At 38.3% G+C, this 18,332-nt stretch overlaps 1 protein-coding gene across 1 annotated transcript; it reads left to right on the forward strand.

Moving 5' to 3' along the window:
* Positions 1–4,231: 4,231 nt before the first annotated feature.
* On the forward strand, positions 4,232–17,419 carry zgc:77151 (uncharacterized protein LOC337153 homolog). Its single transcript, XM_036588704.1, is given in 11 exon segments — positions 4,232–4,352; positions 7,798–8,058; positions 9,502–9,676; positions 11,133–11,213; positions 11,216–11,368; positions 11,669–11,781; positions 12,987–13,134; positions 13,268–13,320; positions 13,457–13,554; positions 13,644–13,794; positions 14,541–17,419. Coding segments are annotated over 11 exon segments (2,559 nt in total). The 5' UTR covers positions 4,232–4,331; the 3' UTR covers positions 15,846–17,419.
* The last annotated feature ends 913 nt before the right edge of the window (positions 17,420–18,332 follow it).

Raw genomic sequence — 18,332 nt, forward strand, 5'->3', positions numbered from 1 at the left:
GCTCACATGTTTTGGAATGCATTGAAACAGAATGCTACAAAAAAAACCCCTGAGAAATCAGACAAACTTGTGAAACTAAACTAGTGTCAAATGGAACAGTACAATGTATTGAACTGTTTTGTGACTAGCTTATTCGCTTGTAGCTAGTGTGTTAGCTTGGGCCTAACATGTTAGCTTGAGGCTAGAGTGTTAGATGAGGACACTATAAAGCACAGCTTTTATTTAAAAATATATATTTTTATAATTTTGCATTTCTATTTTGCAGTCAAATAATGACATTTGTGTACCGTTACACCCCTAGTATTGTATCGTAAAAAATTGAGATACTGTACATGATTTTTAAACCTAGGATAAACACGTATCTTTTCATGTGTGTCAGTATCTTAGCTTATCCAGTTCCAGACCTCTCAAGGAAATCCAACTACCATCCAGTACCTAGTTTGGCTACTCAGTTCTTTATCAATTTAAAGCATATCTGCTGGTGGTGGAATTTAAACTTGTGTTATATTACCTGTATTTTCTGTATTTATAATAAGATAATAGTGTGTTACATATTGTAACATTTTATATTCCAAATCAAGTGAGCGGTTTTTAATACATGTGTCTCTTTTTTTTCCTCTCTCACATGACTTAAATATCAGCTCGGTTGCCATGGCGAATGATGGTGGACGATGATGAGCCATTGCAGTGGGAGCAAACATGAGACTGGTGTGGTAACAACAGCAAAAAGACAAGCTGCAGAGAAGACCAGTGATACCGTTTATGCAGTAGGGGAAGGAGCTTGTAGAACAGGTTGTGTTTCTGAGTTAGTCATGAGCTGCACAGGGCGTACTGCAAATCTGCAAATCCAATGAGCAGTAACTAGTCACATTACTGTTTTGTGACTTTTACATTGAGGAAATTAGTGATGAGAGGAAAATGGAGGTAGAAGAGGGTCAAACAATCTGTTTTAGCCCAAACATAGTCAATCAGCCAAAACATGACTTGCAGGTTTGTGGTCCAAACTTGAAGCTACAAAGCTAATGCAGGCTGCTCCTGTTATAAGCTATTCAGAGTTCTTTCATATACAGAAAACTGTAAGCTGTACAGTGTCAGAAACCACAAAAGCAAGTCCATTCGAGATAAGTCAACACCTTATTGTGGTTTAAGCAAAGTCTGTGATTTAAGCATGCAGACTGCAATATGCTAACTGATGATAAGCTTTCATTTGTTAGCTACATTAGCCTCAGAGCTGCTGTGTAAAACTAATTAAGGAAACTTAAGACATCAAACATGTTTTGGATGATCGCCTGCACCTGGTGTAACAGGAGAATTGTGCTCCAAACTATTCCTTTAACATGGAATAAACCAAATTCAGGAATGTCCAGACCACTACTCTGTCAACATAGGAGCAAACAAGTAGGAGAGGTGAGGTGGTTGCCTCTGTTTTGCTTTAAAGGGAGCAGGATATTAAAATTTAATCTTAGGTACACGCTCACAAAGAACAGTATATGACAGCATTTAGCAGGCCTTAGTGAAGATTAAATGTTATTATATGTTAGCATAATTGTATTGTATCATCATGTTTATAATAAGCTGTACATTCTGTAAGCATTCTACAAGGATCATATCACTCTTTGTAAACAACTATTAATATGGAGGTATTAATAGCTGTTTATAAATATAATTGGTGCTCTATATCTGCAGCTTCATATAGCTGCCAAAATAATAATATTTAATAACTCCCTGCTAGAGCAGCTTTTTTATTAGATTTTAGAAGATGATCCCTTATTTTAGGTTTTAGAAGGTGATCAGTATCTCAGGGAGCTAGCATGACTGATCCTGATTCAACTAGCCCAGGACGAGCCGCTGTTTTGGGGGAAGGACCTCAGAAGCTCTCCACTCATGGGACGGCTTCCAGACCAGATTCATGTCTGAAATAGAGCTGAATGTAGGACAACTCTGATTTTCCATCTGCTTTTGTACAAGCCAATCTCTCAAAGCAAAGGCAAATGTGGACCCTTTTATTTAGAACGGATGATGCCATGAAAACAACTTTTTCTTTTGAACGTCTGTGAAGACATTAAGATTTGTAACAGTAGAAAGAACTATATTTGTGCTAATGTTTGTGGTTAGATATTTTGAAGAGAAGACTGGGAGAAGACTGAGATCTAGCAGATCTATTAAAATCATTTTGGCCTGGTTCTGTGGAACTACACTGACCACCACTGTTAGCCACATGAAGGACCACTTCAGAACCACTGTAGGAATGAATAGGACCATCTATGCCAAGCACCTTCAGTGCGCACAACTATACATGACTCTTTTTTTGCCCTGCAAGTGGTAACCTATTTACCTTTAGTTATGGCCATTTGGATTGCTATGAGTATATATGCATTTACCGTACACATACCGTGATGCAAGGTCATCATGCGAACCCTGAGTGAACCATCTCCTCCTGGACTCTCAGGACAGCAACCGGGGGTGCTGTCATGGTAGCCATTACACACAGGATGGTCACTCTGTCTCCATGGCTGGACGGTGGCAAGAGAGAGTAACATAGGAGACAGAGAGTACAAAGATTGAAATGTTGCACACAACCTATCACAAAAATAATTCCAGCGCAAAAAAACTAATCAAATTACTGAACAAAACTACTAAAATATGTCTAAATAGTATCTTCACTTTTTCTGTCCAGGTGCTGGTTTAGACAGAGATGAGGCTCAGTGACTTATATTCCTGCATTTTTGCTAATGTTCTGTTGTAAAAGTCATTGTTTACCCGTGTTTTGTCTCAATGTGCTGTGCTGTTTTGTTCAACTTGTTTCCTAATCAGGACTGATAAAGTAAAAAACATTCATTTATACTACTAAATGAGCAATGACCCCAAATGAATTTTCGTGGCCTCATTTTATTTTGAAAATGGGTTTGAATGTTACCTTCTTAAACACTGTCATTGTCACTTTGCTCTACACATTCAGCATAATACACATTTTAAAATATGGTTCTCCAAGAGTTCTTTAGTAAAGGCAATGGTTCTGTTTAGAACCATGAGCTCTATACAGAACCATTTCATGCACCAAAAAGGGTTCTTCTATTGTTACAAGCTTGACATTAACTGTAGACCCTGCTGGAAAAAAAAACAGCACAGACCAGCAGTAATTTCATGCTGGTCTAAGCTGGTTTATGCTAGTTAATGTTGGTCTGGTTCTGGTTTAGCAATGCAGGTTGACCAGCATACCAGTATCCAAAACATATTTTGCTGGTGACCAACAAGTTTTCCAGCAGGGAAAGAATGCTAATTGGTGTTATATAGAACCTTTTTCAAAATACAGAAGCATATACAAGACATTCTCCATTTCATTATGCAAATAACCATTTTAGCATGAAATGCTTCTATGTAGATTTCATGGTTCTAAATAGAAGCATTGCATTTAATAAAGAACCCTTGAAGAAGCATCTGTTCTAAGTGGGTATCAATTACTATCAATATCCACCAGTATGGTTTTAATATATAATATCTTTGTTACTGTTATGAATTTTGAGCTTAGGCCGTTGAGCAATTCTAAAAAATGAGGTATCACTGTCAAAGCTGGAAAAACACATCAACACTCCCCCTGCTGGATAAACAAAGTTGCAGAACTGAACAGTTTTCTTTTAATATTGAGTGATATGGGTTTGGGCAGTAAAACATTAATTGACAAAACTCTGTACCGTGTTTAGTTACTTTTTGAGAAGTGGTAGTTTCCTCTCATTTCATTTCCATATTGAATTCCTTGGGACTTAAGACACAATGTCGCCCTTAATGTGTGAGGTCACGTGACTCACAACAGGCCTCGCTGGATTACAGTTTTCTGAATTAAAACCTTCTTTCCTCAAAGTGAGGAGAACACAGAAAAAAATCAACACCTTCAACCTAATTTCACATCCACAACAAATAATAATTCATGGAAATATCTGATTCAGAGAATCATGTTCAGTCTCATCTCACACTACGGTTACATGTTTATTTTATAGCCTATACATATGTATTTTTCTCAGACCAAACTGCAAGTTTTTTCTGCACTCAGGACTACAATATACGCATTAATAAAAGATGATACACTTCTTATTATAAGTTCTTTGGGAAATCGAGTTTGGCCACACCTAGATCCTGCCCCATTTTCACAAAAAACACACTAAGCTTTTCCTCTGTAGCATTTCTCTGAGTGTGCCGGTGAGTACCCGGCTGTGTAACTTGATAGGGGGCAGAGAGAGCGAGAGAGCGAGAGAGAGAGAGAGAGAGAGTATGTGTGAGTGAGAGAGAGAGAGAGAGAGAGAGAGAGAGAGAGAATAAGGGAATGCTGAACTGCAATGGAGCAGAATACCATACAGGTAATGCAACTTCCAACTTTATATTTCTGTAAAGCGACGGGCTGAGCTGTTCACGCCTGGGACTCAGTAACTTGGCCAAACGCGAAGCATTTCAGCGCAAATATTTGTGTAATTTTATTTTTTTCCCGCTGCAACATCGCCACGTTTTGAATTTTGTTAAAAGGCTGAATTGATTCTCTATCAAGCCAACGACTCGACAAATTTCGACTCAGCTGAACGAGTCGAAACTTTTGGGATTGCGATCAACTTGCGAGAAATTTTCGTCTTTGTGGGTCGATTTCTGAGCTCTGCCTTCCAGACGAGCCGCATTGTTATATCAAAATTGGCCGCATTGAATTTAATTTCAACATCTCGATAATTTTTTTTTGTTAATGATTAATTTCTTTGTGTGTCGTGTCGGCTACCTAGGTCCTCTTTCTCCCCCACCCCCACATTCTCACATTTGCCTAACAGAATTTGTTTTATTTTTCTCGAGTGTGCTCCGAGTTTGATATTAAGCCTCTCGAGACGTTTCCTCATTTCATAAATGCCGTTTTGGGGCTGTTAGTCGAGCGACTAAAACTAAACTAAACAGGAACTTTACTTTGAAATGACGTGGTGATATTGAAATGCTCGGAAATATTGTTGAAGACAGACATGAACTAGGTGGAGCGAGAGATTTATTGTAAACCGCGAACATCATGTGCTGCTCGGCGATTATTCTCAATAATTTACTCAGTGTAGCCTTAGATGAAGAACCGAGAGCGAATATGGACTCATATCGGTGGCGAATATGCCGTATATCGAGAGACTGATTGCAGGTTTGATCAGAGAGAGAGAGAGAGAAACAGGCGAGAGAGAAAGACAAGTCTGAATGTATAGACTGCTAATATTTTGTCACGTCGAATTACACTTTAGGAAGTGAGGCGAGCGAAAATACTCAAATATAACACTGGCTTTTAAATATAGGAAGATAGGAAGTCGGTCTCGTTGAATTATTCTAACAAGAAAATAACAGAAAACGAGTCTAAGGTCGATTTTGGGTGTGTTTTTCATACTGAGCGGATTTCTGCTCTAACTACTTATCGTTGATAAATTTTCCAGACCTACAGCAGCAATAATAACTGTAGCCTAAACAATGTTGGGTTCTGCAAGAAGCTCCAAGGTCACATAACTTGTAGCCCGTGTGTTTCTAAATGTCTTTCCAGCTCTGTCTGCTGCACACCAAATTGTCCCCCAAACACTGATATTATCTGGGTGTTTCTAGTTCAAATACATTGCGAGCCAGTCTTACATTTTGTGGTTGTATCCTAGCCTAGCTGAAGCCCAGCCCGCCATACCTCTTTTCCACCGCTAGGTGCTGGACATGTGGCTTAGCTCTCATAGGATAGGGGCTGGAGGGGGGTATTTATGTATGTATGCATGTATGTATGCATGCATGCATTGGTGGGGGTGGGGGTAGAGGTGCCTGAGAGTGGCTTACTTCCTGACCCTTCTGGGGGGGATTTCACAAATTGTGATTCCTCAGTCAAGCTGGATAACTTAAGCCCAAAGTCAAGTCTGTCCAATAGGACCATTTTTACTGGAAAATCCTCACCATCTTCACAAAAAGGTGGTTATTTTGTAAAGAATGTTATTCTGTTTAGAAGCACGAGTTCTCTATAGAACCATTTCATGCTTAAATGATTTTTCAGATTGTATATGATTCTGTATAGATCTTTTGAAAATGCTTCTATATAGCACCAAAAATGGCTCTTCTATTGTTACAAGCTTACCATAGTAACAAGAGAAGAATCATTCATGGAGCTATATAGTATCATTAAAAAAAAAATCCATATAGAACCATATACAGCACATTCTCTACCAATCTGAAGAACAGTTTTACTATGTAGAGAACCATTTAAGCATGTAATGGTTCTAAATAGGACTCATGGTTCTAAATAGAGCCAATCCCTTTACTAAAGAACTCATAAAGAACCAGTTTTTTTTTTTTTCAAGAGCGATAGCCTTACTGGGAAATCCTGCTTTGTGGAATACCCCTCCCAGTGGTAAGAGTGGGTAATGATCATGGAAAGTATTATTTTGAAAAACAGAATGTCAGCAATTCCACATACTGTGTCCAGTTTAGCAATTAAATAGCTATATTACTACAATATCTTTTTAATTTGACAGTAAAGTTGCAGCAATTATCTGAATTTAAAATAAACAAACCTAGTGAAGGCTTACAAAAAGTTCCTGTTCTGTCCTGATCATGGAGTTTTTGCTTATATTTGATAACCACAAAACCACGCTGGCACTGTATATGTGGAGTTTCCTTTTTGAAATATATCACATTTTAACCCTCAGAGAAATAAAAAAAAAAGTATGTGTGCATTTTTCCATCACTATCAGAGCTGTTTCTAAGTAGCTTAATACACTGGAATGTGTTTTCAGCCATGGAAACATTAACAGTGACGACCAAGGAATTCTTAGTAGTTTAAAGATGACTGAAATCCAGTGTAATTTGCCCCCTTTCAGAACTTAGTGGTGCCTGTTTGAAAGCAGTTTTCATCCAATGAGTAGAGAGAACTACTCGTATGAACCTTAGCGAATTGGAGCAGAAGAATGAAGGCTTTTGTCAGTGACGTTGCACTGCTTTGAGAAATGTGCAATGACTATTGCAGAAATGGATAATTTGGATCATGTGAAAGGGTGGCTGTATGTGTTTGTCAGTCCAGTTTTCATAGTGAACTGTTATGAATCACAAATGTCTTGAATCATTTAAGAGTAGATTTTTTTTTTTGTTCCTCTTGCTCTCTCGTTTTCCTGAGAATTTTCTGTTTACTTAGTAAGGCACTTCGCAATATTGTCTGACCACCAGGAACACAGCAATAAGTTATTCTGTAAAATAATTTATCTCTTATTTATAATGGTGGTATTTTTTTTTTTTAAATGACACATCAGCCATTGTGTGACATGCTAATATTTATAAAATGAACAAAGCAGGCTTTAGGATGTCTGCTACTACTGTTTTTAGCTATACCGCATACGTCTATTTTTATAGATAGCAGTATGTCATACAGTGTCAAACCACATAAGCAAGTTTATTTTAGATTACTTAACTGGCGGTTTGAGGTTAATGTGTAAATATTTAGGTGTACAGCTTGTATCATGCCATCATTGGTGATTATAAGCTTTCATTACATGTTACCTTGTTAGCCTTGTAGCTCCAGTGGAAAACTAAAGAAGCAAAATTCAGTCACCAGGCAAGTCTTGGCTCATTGACATTAGTAGTAAAGGGAAAATTGAGTAAAATTGAATTTTATAGGAATTACAGTGCTCTCATTTCAACAGCACTTTCTCACATCAACTGTTGAAATTCTGCTGAGTTGTTGGAATGGCTTTCTTGACGGGACACCATAATTACTAGACTGCTGTATATAAAGTGAGTAATAGTTTACTTCTTTTGTGCTTTTGTCTCCATCAGTGGTTAGGCCCTCCCTGCTGCCGGCGAGGCACCTTTGCCTTCTACAAGTCGGTGTGCTATAGGCCGGAGGCTGGGGCCCCTGTTAAGGTGTGGACGCTGGGTGAGTTCTACTATGTGCGCTGTGGCCCTCAGGAGCCTGTGTGCATTGCAGAGGTCACCCTGCTGTGGGAGGACCAGAAACAGGGCCACCTACTGGCCAGCTCCAGGCTCTACTTTCTCCCAGAGGACACCCCCAAGGGCAGGACTGGGGAACATGGAGAGGTAAATGAAGCGGAGTATAAGAGGGGTTTAAAAAACAGGCAAACAGTGAGTTGGAAATTGAATGGATATCAGTTTCAATGATCTATCACGTAAATGATACTGACACCAGAGTATTAATGATAATCATACCATTTCAAATTTTTTTAATCCCGATGACGAATAGAGATACTCTCTTTTTAAAAAAATGATGGAAATAAATACTCTACTGCTTTATATTTCTATACTTTATCATTTTTGGTAGTATAAATAAATAGGAAAGGTTAAATAAAAGCTTCTGAATGTAATACCTGTGGTGAAATGATTTCGCCTTGCGTTAGTGCTTTTTAAACATTTTCAGTATTAACAGTTCTGTGGAAATCCTGGTAATTTTGGTCACTGATATGGAGTGGATAGGATGGAAGGATAATAGGTGTAAGAAGTTTTGTCTTAAAGTTCAGTCTGGAAATGGATAACCACTGCACTCAAATCGTCAGAATTTTTAGATTATTCACTATAACGTCAGCAAATAATCTGCTTTGAACTTATTTATTATTTTTAAGTATCAGATCATTTCTAGTTTTATTTAACGTGTAGTCAGTGTGTAGTACTCTAGGAAAACCACAGGAGAAAGAAACACAAGAACAAAATTAGATCAGCGCAAAAGAAGTTGTGATCTTTTACTGCGTTAGTAAGAAAGAGTCTTCACATGATTGTCTACTTACTAGAAATCAGTACAGAGTGAGTTCCTTTTAACAGAACAGGCTGACATGCTGCTCTCTCACGAGTTTGGCTTGTAATTTATTCCTAACTGTTGAAATAGTCAAAGTTAATGAGGTTAACTTTAACTGCACTTGAGCTTTTGTAGCGTGTTTCAGGGTCTAATAATTCGGTGAGATGAGCACTTTAAAACCCCCAGATATTTTTTTACTGGAAAAACACAGTTGTCAGAGCAGCAGCTTAATGTGTGTATGTGTAAGACTGAGTCATGGCAAAACCAGTCATAGCATTTGGAATTTGGAGTCCGATTTCTTGCCCATGTTTTATTTAAACGTAGTGTTTTTAAAGCAAAACAAATCCATTTGACTGAGTACAAAAGCTGGGGAAAAATATTAAGCGACAGGCTCCTGCTGCGAGATGCCTTTTTTGTCACTGTTTTGTCATGCAGTTTTAAAGGCAGGTTCCAGTGTCAGTTGTGCTTTTACACTGGTTTTCAGCAGTTCGGATGGATTATCTTTGCCTGGGGGTTGGTGGCATATTGTTACCAGTTGTTGCCGAGAGTAGCAGGCAACCCCTTTGTCGTTTGGGTGTCAGAAGATATTAGGCTATCAACCAGCTGAACCTGCTCTGGTCTGTTAAACTTATGCAAAGTTTGTATTTGCCCAACTCTGAACCTTATACCATTAAAACATATAGTGTTTGCTTTGATATGGCCATGAAACAATTTTGTGATTGTGTGTATGTTAGGATGAAGTCCTCGGTTTGTCAAAGAAGATCGTGGTCAAAGTGGAAGACTTGGTGAACTGGACCTGTGTAGAACCACCCCAATGGAAACATAGCTGCCCAAAGAGCAATGGCCTCCACACACCTGACAGTTCCCTGGGTGAACCTCAAGGAGTGAAAACCGAGGGTAAGGATAACTGTTCACACAGAGTACAGTCATATGCAAAAGTTTGAATACCCCCAGTCAAATCACATGTTTTGTAGATTTTCTAAGTGAAAATAAGTTAACACTTCCTGTACAGGGAACAAACTTGAATATAGTATTTTTCTGCATATTTTAGTACATAACTACTACTTAATTGCTGAGTTTAACAGATAGGAAAAAGTAAAATGTAATTTAGAAAATGTGGCGTAATTTTTGCACACTTCTTTTATTTAGTTAGTTATATTCAGCAAATAAACAGTACCTGTTATGCACATGTGCAGAGGTGTGTTCTCTGTAAAGAATATGTACATATTTTCACTTAGAAAATCAACAAAACATGTAATTTGACTGGGGCATCGAAACTTTGCATACGACTGTATGTGCTTGTGTATTATCTAGGAAGATATGGGACACTCTGGGCCGAGGCTGATAGCTATCATTTTTCAAGTACATTTATGCCGATACAGATATGTGAACATTTACAAAATGTAGAAATTGCAACTACCACCAAATAAATTAAATGCAGACATTTAACCCAGCGTTGCCTAAACATTCTTCTCTTCCAGAGTATAATTAAGACATAATCAAGTATGTCAAATCTAAATATCTGTCTGATGCTGATAATTTCTTTTTAATGCAATTATCTGCTAATACCAATAGGATTCTTAAATCAATGTGCATCTCTAGTACCATCAGATTATCACAATTTGTCCTTCAAACTTCAGTCAGTTCACATTTTAAAATTAAGTCTCTCACAAGTGCTTCACTAACCTACATCACTGGATGTAAATAAAATCATCAATTAAACTTTACCTTCTTAATGAATCAGCAATGATTGGTTGGCAATTCGAATGATGGTGATAGTTATCATACTGGTCTCTTTTGCAGAGAGAAACACACCATGTTATATTTATGTAATTGTTTAGATTTTTTTCAGTCTATTATACTAAACAAAGCATAATTTACTTGGTCAGTGTCCAGATTACTATTACTAATTACTATACAGATTAAAATATATCTCAATTTTTCACAACAGGGACATTCTGGAGAGACATGCAAAAATATTTCTGAAATAAATACAGGATAATTTAGAGACAGTGTTTCATTTGGTCTTGGAGGCAGTGAGTGTCTTGCTAGCTGCCATATTTTTTGTTCATCACAAGATAAAAAAGGAAACAGTCTATTAAATGATCAACCAACAGAAAGAATGAGTTCTGTAAAATTGAGTGTGGACATACCTGCTTCTACAGAGCAAGAATGCCTGGGGAAAAATGCCCAGTATACTTATTGTCCATAAGAATATCATTTTGATTGTGTGACCTTGTGTGATGATCATCAAAATAATTGGTGCATTACACTTTGATACAGTTGATAATGACACCCTCTGAAATGTGTACGATTTGGAGAACTGCTTGAAAGTTCCTGATGGGCATTTTGCATTTTCCCCCAGATGGTCCTCTTGCAACGCAACAGAGGGTTAAGGTGCTGAGTTACCCCCAGTACTGCCGCTTCCGCTCTCTGCAGAAACGCATCAGGACCAGGCAGGCTCCCCCAGTCTGCAGGACCCTCACCTGTTGGCTTTGGGAGGACAAAAAATGGCCCTGCACAACACACGAGTCATGTACTGCAGGGACATTTTCAACCACCCAAGTCTTGGGGCCAGCCCAAGTTTAATGTCTCAGTTTGGTAAGTTCTGCCTGCATCTTAGATTGTGATACAGAATTGCATGTGGGTATATTAAAAAAAACAAGAAATGTAATGAAAATCCTTGTTTTAACATTGGTGCACACATCACACTAAACTTGTTCACAGAAGTTTTGGAACCCTTTTTAATTGTGACAAAGTGGCAAGTAGCTCAGAATGTGTGGACTCGAGAACTGCTTAATTTAGAGCTTTGCAATCACAAAGAGGCATTATTAAATTTAGAGGTGACAGAATTCAGTTTGTTCAGTGGCAGGTATGATTTTATTCATGTTTCTCTCCCAGGATGCTCTTCTCTAAGCCTGAAGGGACGACCACGGAAAAGAAGGGGCAGAGACGGCAGTGGGGCCGAACAGCAAAACTTCAGCCAGTCCGAAACATGGGGAGAGAGGCTGAAGGTATGTTTCCAGAATCAGTAGAAAGTCTTTTGCTTGTTCAATGTTTCCTGTTCAGGGTGTGCATGTGGGGTCACTAGCCAGACAATTATTTTTTCCCTACAGTGGCATTCCTCACAATGAAGAATACTGCTCTGGAGTATAATGCAACATGTACACTGCTTTGCAAAAGTGGAATCAATGTTGTTAATAATATAAAACCAGTTTGGTTGCGGCTACATAAATAAACAATTGTAATATGATACATTTATTTTATAAAATCATATATTTCAAATATATAGTAAACAAAAGCTTAAGAAACTTTTTAAATTGTCCTAATTGATGGTCCACAGAGCTGTAGCTGATTCTAAAATGACTGAGTGTAACATCAAAAAGGAAGTTGGAATGAAATTAATTTCCAGAATGTCTCATTAAAAGGTGTATATAGATAATTACAGTATGCCATTACCCAAATAAAATTGTCAAAATAGTTGACATATTGAATAAAATCTCTAAAAGTACATAATGTCTAGTTTATAATATTAAAAGGTACATTGTACAAGTTGTATATAAATCAAAATTAGTTAGTGATTCCTTTTGACAAGTAGTCTAAGTTGTATCGCAGTGTCACAAAATATATGACAAAATCTACAGGAAGGAAAAATGAAGAACAGTCTCTCTGTTCCAGAATCAGCAGAAAGTCTTTCGCTTGTTCACTGTTTCCTGTTCAAGGTGTGCATGCGTCCACACGCCTGACAGAGGCAGCTGAACAGGATGTTTAAGAGTTTTGAAAAGACATGCCAGTGGAGGTTAATAAAGTAAAGCAATAGTTTGGTGAAAAATATCATTTTGATCAGCCAAAATATTTGGTGTCAGAAGTCAGCTACATTAGCTTGAAACAAACAAGAAATAAGATGCTTATACCCCAACAATTAGCATCATAGAAATTGCATCCCTGAATCATGACAAACTTGCCTCAACTGCGTCATGTTAAACCATTTTAAATAGACTTTCTTGGGTACTTTGACACTGTATGTGCACTTATCTTTAAAAGTGGACAAACCCATAGCATAAATAAAAACAGAAGTAGCAGCCATATTGAAGTCTGAATTAAAAATTTTTTTTTGGTCCATGATTTTGCCACCAAACATGTTTTGGGTAAAGGAAAACTGTGTGAATGTTATTTTACATCAAATAGTCGCTTTAAATGTCTGAATGGCTGGGTGCAGGAAAACCTGATGGGCGACGTGGAGATGGGATGGGAGGGGAGCTGGCTCCCCCATCCTGAAGAGCAGCTCTTCCTGGACCGGCTGTATCTCTTCATGGAGCGTCGAGGGTCCCCGATCAGCAAGGTCCCCAATCTGGGCTTCAAGAAAAGTGAGTATTACTCTAATGGTTCACCATATGGTAAAATTTTCCCCAAAGACCAAAATTTAAACTTGAGTCATGACTCATGCTTGTTTTTTGTTACTTGATTCCATCTGTAAGTGTTTTATTCTTTTGTCCACAGTTGATCTCTTCCTCATGTATTCGGTTGTCAAAAAGCTGGGAGGCTATGAGGCGGTAAGTTTGAATACTGCACATTTATTGACACTGGCCCAGGACTGGGTCAGGCTTTCTATATTGTAAAGAAGAAAGTGATAGGGGTGAGAGAGTGGATGCTGGTATTCAGAGCTCACTTGACTTGTCTTGCCTAAAGGTGACATCTCGGCGATTGTGGAAGATGGTTTACAATGAGCTGGGTGGCAGCCCAGGCAGTACCAGCGCTGCCACCTGTACCAGAAGGCATTATGAAAAGTGAGTAAGAGCCTCCAATTACACTAGTAAAATCAGTGTCACTGCTGTGGTTTGACAGCGGACTGTTTATTCTGTTCAATCAATTGTAGGTTAATGCTCCCATATGAGCTGCACATAAGGGGAGGAAATCAAGAGCAGAGTAAACCCAAAGCTACAGCAACGTCAGCTGTATGCATCAAAAAGCCTGTGCGTGGCAGAGGATCACAGGGTGCCACGAAGAAGAATGGGGTCACTAGCCAGGCAAGTATTTTTTCCCTACAGTGGTCAATAATCAACACTACTACAAAATCAATAATCAATATTTTTAAAATAAAAAAAACTAATTTGCTTGCAAGTATGTGTATAAAACAACTGTAGTATGATAGTTATTCTACAAAATCATATTTCTAAAATATATAGTTAACAAAAGATTAAGAAACTTTTAGATGGTCCAAATTGATGGAAGACAGAGCTGTAGCTGATTCTCAAATGACTGACAAAAACACTATGTAACATCAAGAAGGAAGTTGGAATTAAATTAACTTCCAGAAAGTTTCATATTTAAATTAATTAATAAATCTGACTAAAATGTATGATTAAAAGGTATACAGGTAATTAAAATGTCTTTCTCATGAGGCTTTATGGCCCAAGCACATGACGTATTGAATAAATTATCTAAAAATACATGGTTTTCTAGTTTCTAATATTAAATTGTACATCCTACAAGTTAGTGTTGTATATAAAATAAAATGAATGAAAGTGATTCCAAAGTTTTGACGAGTGGTGTAAGTTGTATCGTTAATGTCACAAAGTATATGACAAAATCTACAGGAAGGAAAAATGAAGAACAGCTTGGGTTTTGAATGTAGTTAAGTACCAAGATGTTATGAAAATAATGGTCAAAATGCAGATGGAAATTTCTCTTTGTGTTAAATTGATGTAAAAATGATCTGGGAATGAAATATGGTGGAAATAATTTTACTGAATTTTCTCTTCCATTTCATCAGGCAGTACCACCAGATGGCGTGGTGGTGCGAAAAAGAGGAAGACCTCCGGGTAAAAGGAATGCTAAAGGTCTGGCTAAGAACAGAGTTGGGAGACCACCTTTAATTACCAGAATTCGCAGAGAGCAGGTAGCAATTAAAGAACCCCAAACGTTGCCAGACTACCAGCAATTAAGGGTTTCTCAGCCTCCAGCATCCATCACTCATCTGCCCTTCCAACCTAAAGTGGTTGAAGATATGAAGATAGACCTTGAACCTTCAGCTCCTTCATCATTGCCTAGTCAATCTAAGCTTCAGATTGGAGGTTCTTTGGAGGGCTTCAGCCCCACCAAAGGCATGTGTCCTTTGGACCTCTTCAGGGCTCGTTTGGGCCTCAGTGGAGTGGGTGGCCTAGAGAGAACTCCTCAAGACCCCTCAATCCCTCATCAGACAACTTTGCTCAGCCAGACCAAGGCCAGGAGTCCTGAAATGCCTGAGAATTTACAGCACCAGTGTTCAGGGTGTGGCGTGGAGAATCTGACCTGGACTGGAGGCCCCAGAGACGGTCGGACTACCAGACCACCCCTTCCTCCTCTCAAGATCCTTCCACTGGACATTGACTGTAGCTTGCAGTTGCGGCAATTGATGCGAACACGCCTGGGCTCGGCACACAGGAATTCATTCACCAAGCGCCTCTCAGAAGCTCTGACTCAGGACCTTAGCAAGACCTACCAACCCAACGGCCATGCCCTGCCCGTTCCTCAAGACCAGGCTGTCCCACTCAATCTGAGCAAGAAAGCCACCGCCAAGAGGTCTTCTGATGACACAGAGGTTAGGGATTCGCAGTGCCAAAACTATGGAGAATTGCAGGCCAAGAGGCTAAAGATGGAACCTGAAGATCTGCGCCTGACTCTGAAGCAGAACGGAGGTTTCTCAGAAGTTCCACTGGTCCAGGATGAGCCAGCTGACTTGAGTTCTCCACAGAGGGTCAGGGCTCTTCTACAAGGCAGGACTAGCTTATCCTTGACTGGCTCTGAGGCTCCCAGTGCTGATGTCTCCTCTGACAGTGTTTTCCCCTCCAGTGTTTTCTCCTCTGCCATTGCTCGGAGACAGGAGAGTGAATTGATCCCTGTGGATCTCAAGCTGGGGAAGGGCGCTGCCTGTAAAACAGAACCTGAGATAATACCGGTGTATCAGAATCCTGAACCTAAGCGTGAACACCTCTCCAAATGTATGCCTTATGAGGATTCCACAGAGCAGGACTGCAAAGTTCCCTCTCTCAAAGAGCTCTCCAGTTCACACTTATCCAAACCATCACAAAGCTGTTGAAATGCAGGCATGAAAGCATGCCTGCCTAAAAATGTCTCACTGCTAACACTTGTCTACTTCATCACTCCTTTCTGCCTTTTCACTCCCTCTCCCACCCGTTTAGCAAATACATGTTATGGACAATCATTTTCTGTGCATTAGTAATCCATAAAACACTACTACTGTACTAACTGATTTTACCCTGTGGTTTACCTAAGGATAAAGTGACCCACTCAGTTGGAGTATATTTTATATTCAGAACATATAGCATTGAAGAGGTTTGGTTAATAAAGGTTATTTAACATGATTTGGGGAACATTTGGTTTTGTTGTTTAAAAGGTCTAAGTATGTGGTGCTGTTTCAGAAACAATGTAAGTCATATATTTTGAGATTCTTTGTACGTCGCATTGCAAATCACTTCATAGATGTACATCTACACAGCCGCTAATATAAAACCCAGTTCCACAGGAATTGGAAGGCTACTGTATTTTTCTGTCATATTTTATGGTCAAAATATGCTATTTTATGCTAAATAGTTAGTTTTATATATAGTGTAAGCCAGCTTTATCATTTTTCATCTATTCATTGACATGCCATCATTTGAGGCATGATCCTTCTACCATTTTATTTGTCCTTGCTTTTTGTTTTATTTTTTCTCTTTAGAACTTAACTAAAACGAGATCCTTGTGCTGTTTTTCATTGTGTTGATTTTGGTGTCTGTTATACTGTTAAATGTTAAACTTTGTTCTTTGTGCAATTAGTCGTTCTTAGGCTTTAAGGATACTTGTTCACTGAGAGCTTGGTTCCTTTTATATTAAGGGCATTGCTTTTATTGTTAAACTTTTATTTTATATGAATAAGGACTTGTTTTTAGCCACCTGTGAGGGCTCATTCTTAGCCATTTACACTTCAGTATAGAATTTAAGAACATGTTTACAGAGAAGCAGATATGGAGTGACTGTGAGAGGACCACAAATAGCTTTTCTCACACTTTATCTTTCTCTGTCTCTCTCTTTCTCAGTCTTCATTACTGGTTTACAGCATTAATTCAACCGAATGAATCGCAAATAATTTGTGATTTGATTCAGCAGCACTGTTTAATGAGTCTGGCATTAATCCATTATTGTATTGTATCCAACAGTGTTGGACACTTGTTGTTTCTTTTCTTTTCTTTTCTTTTCTGTACTTGAAAAACAACCAAATACAAAACTGCTCTTTATTTAAAGTCATAGGAGCTATGGAAAGGTGCCTAAGTCTTACTAGTGTCAAATTCAGACTGTTTCATTATTTTATGTTTGTAGCGGTTTTAAGCATTTGCCAAAATACTTGGTTTGGTGAAGGTATTTTGAGAAGCAACAACAAAACCTATGGTGATTAATGTGGGTCAGTAACCTTTTAATGATACTGTTTGATTTCCTCTTCCCCCACCCCCTTCTCTTTTAATATTCTATGGACTGTCTGAAAGGAACTCCCTGTTTATAAGTTTGCATTTTCCCACTCTTCTCTTTTAGAATATCCATTTTAAAGAAACCGGACTCTGGCAGAATGTCATAACAACACTGAATATTTATAATAAAGTTACTCTGATCTTGTGTTATTATTGTTGAAAACAATATTTCTTAAAACTGTACTGTCAGTTCTTGGCCAGTGGGCGGCAACATTTGCTCATGGGCTTGTATGCAGTCCTAAAAAAGGAAAGGCCATCCTGCAGTGCACAACATGCAGTCCCCCATTTTGAAGCGAAGGTATTTATTTTCTCCTGCACATTAGAGGGAGAATATTTTTTGTAGGATGGCCGCCATGATCAGCTTCAGAAATATTTGATTATTATATTTTTACTACTTTTTTAAAATATTTTGTGCAAACAGCAGTTTATCACACTGCAGGTCAAAAGTTTGGAACCAACATTTTCAACCAAAAAAAACTAATTCTATTGCGGATACACGTATAAAGTGATTCCTGAGCAGCTTTGCATGTTTCAAGTAACTTCAAGTTTGTCTAGAAGGATTGACAGGGCTGTAGATGACTCTAAAACTGCTGAGAAAGAACAATAAGAATGAAATCTCATTCAAATTGACATCAAAAATGCCTCATATTTCCAATCTGGAGCTGATATAATTTGAGAGTTTATGGATGAAATGCCACTTTCATGATTTCTTTGAGAGTGGGCTTTACACACATACTGTATAATATGTTAGCTGTTATTCTTTTCAAACCCCTTTGTATCCAAAATTGCTACGAATGTTACATATGTATTTACCTACGCATATAGTTTAGCTCCACCCATTCTTGCTGTAGTCAGGAATGTTTCAGCCCTGCTTTTCAATCACAATCATAACAGAGCTCACTAACATATATCAATCTTAAAGGCACAGTAACAAAACCAGCATGCTAAAATACAGAGGTTGGAAAATGATCATGTGAAAATGAATTATGACTGACTTTACTACATAAAACCAGACACATTATAAATAGCACTAAAATTATTGAAGTGATTCTAAACATTGG

This window comes from Colossoma macropomum, unplaced genomic scaffold (assembly GCF_904425465.1).
Source record: "Colossoma macropomum unplaced genomic scaffold, Colossoma_macropomum, whole genome shotgun sequence".
Lineage (NCBI taxonomy): Eukaryota > Metazoa > Chordata > Actinopteri > Characiformes > Serrasalmidae > Colossoma > Colossoma macropomum.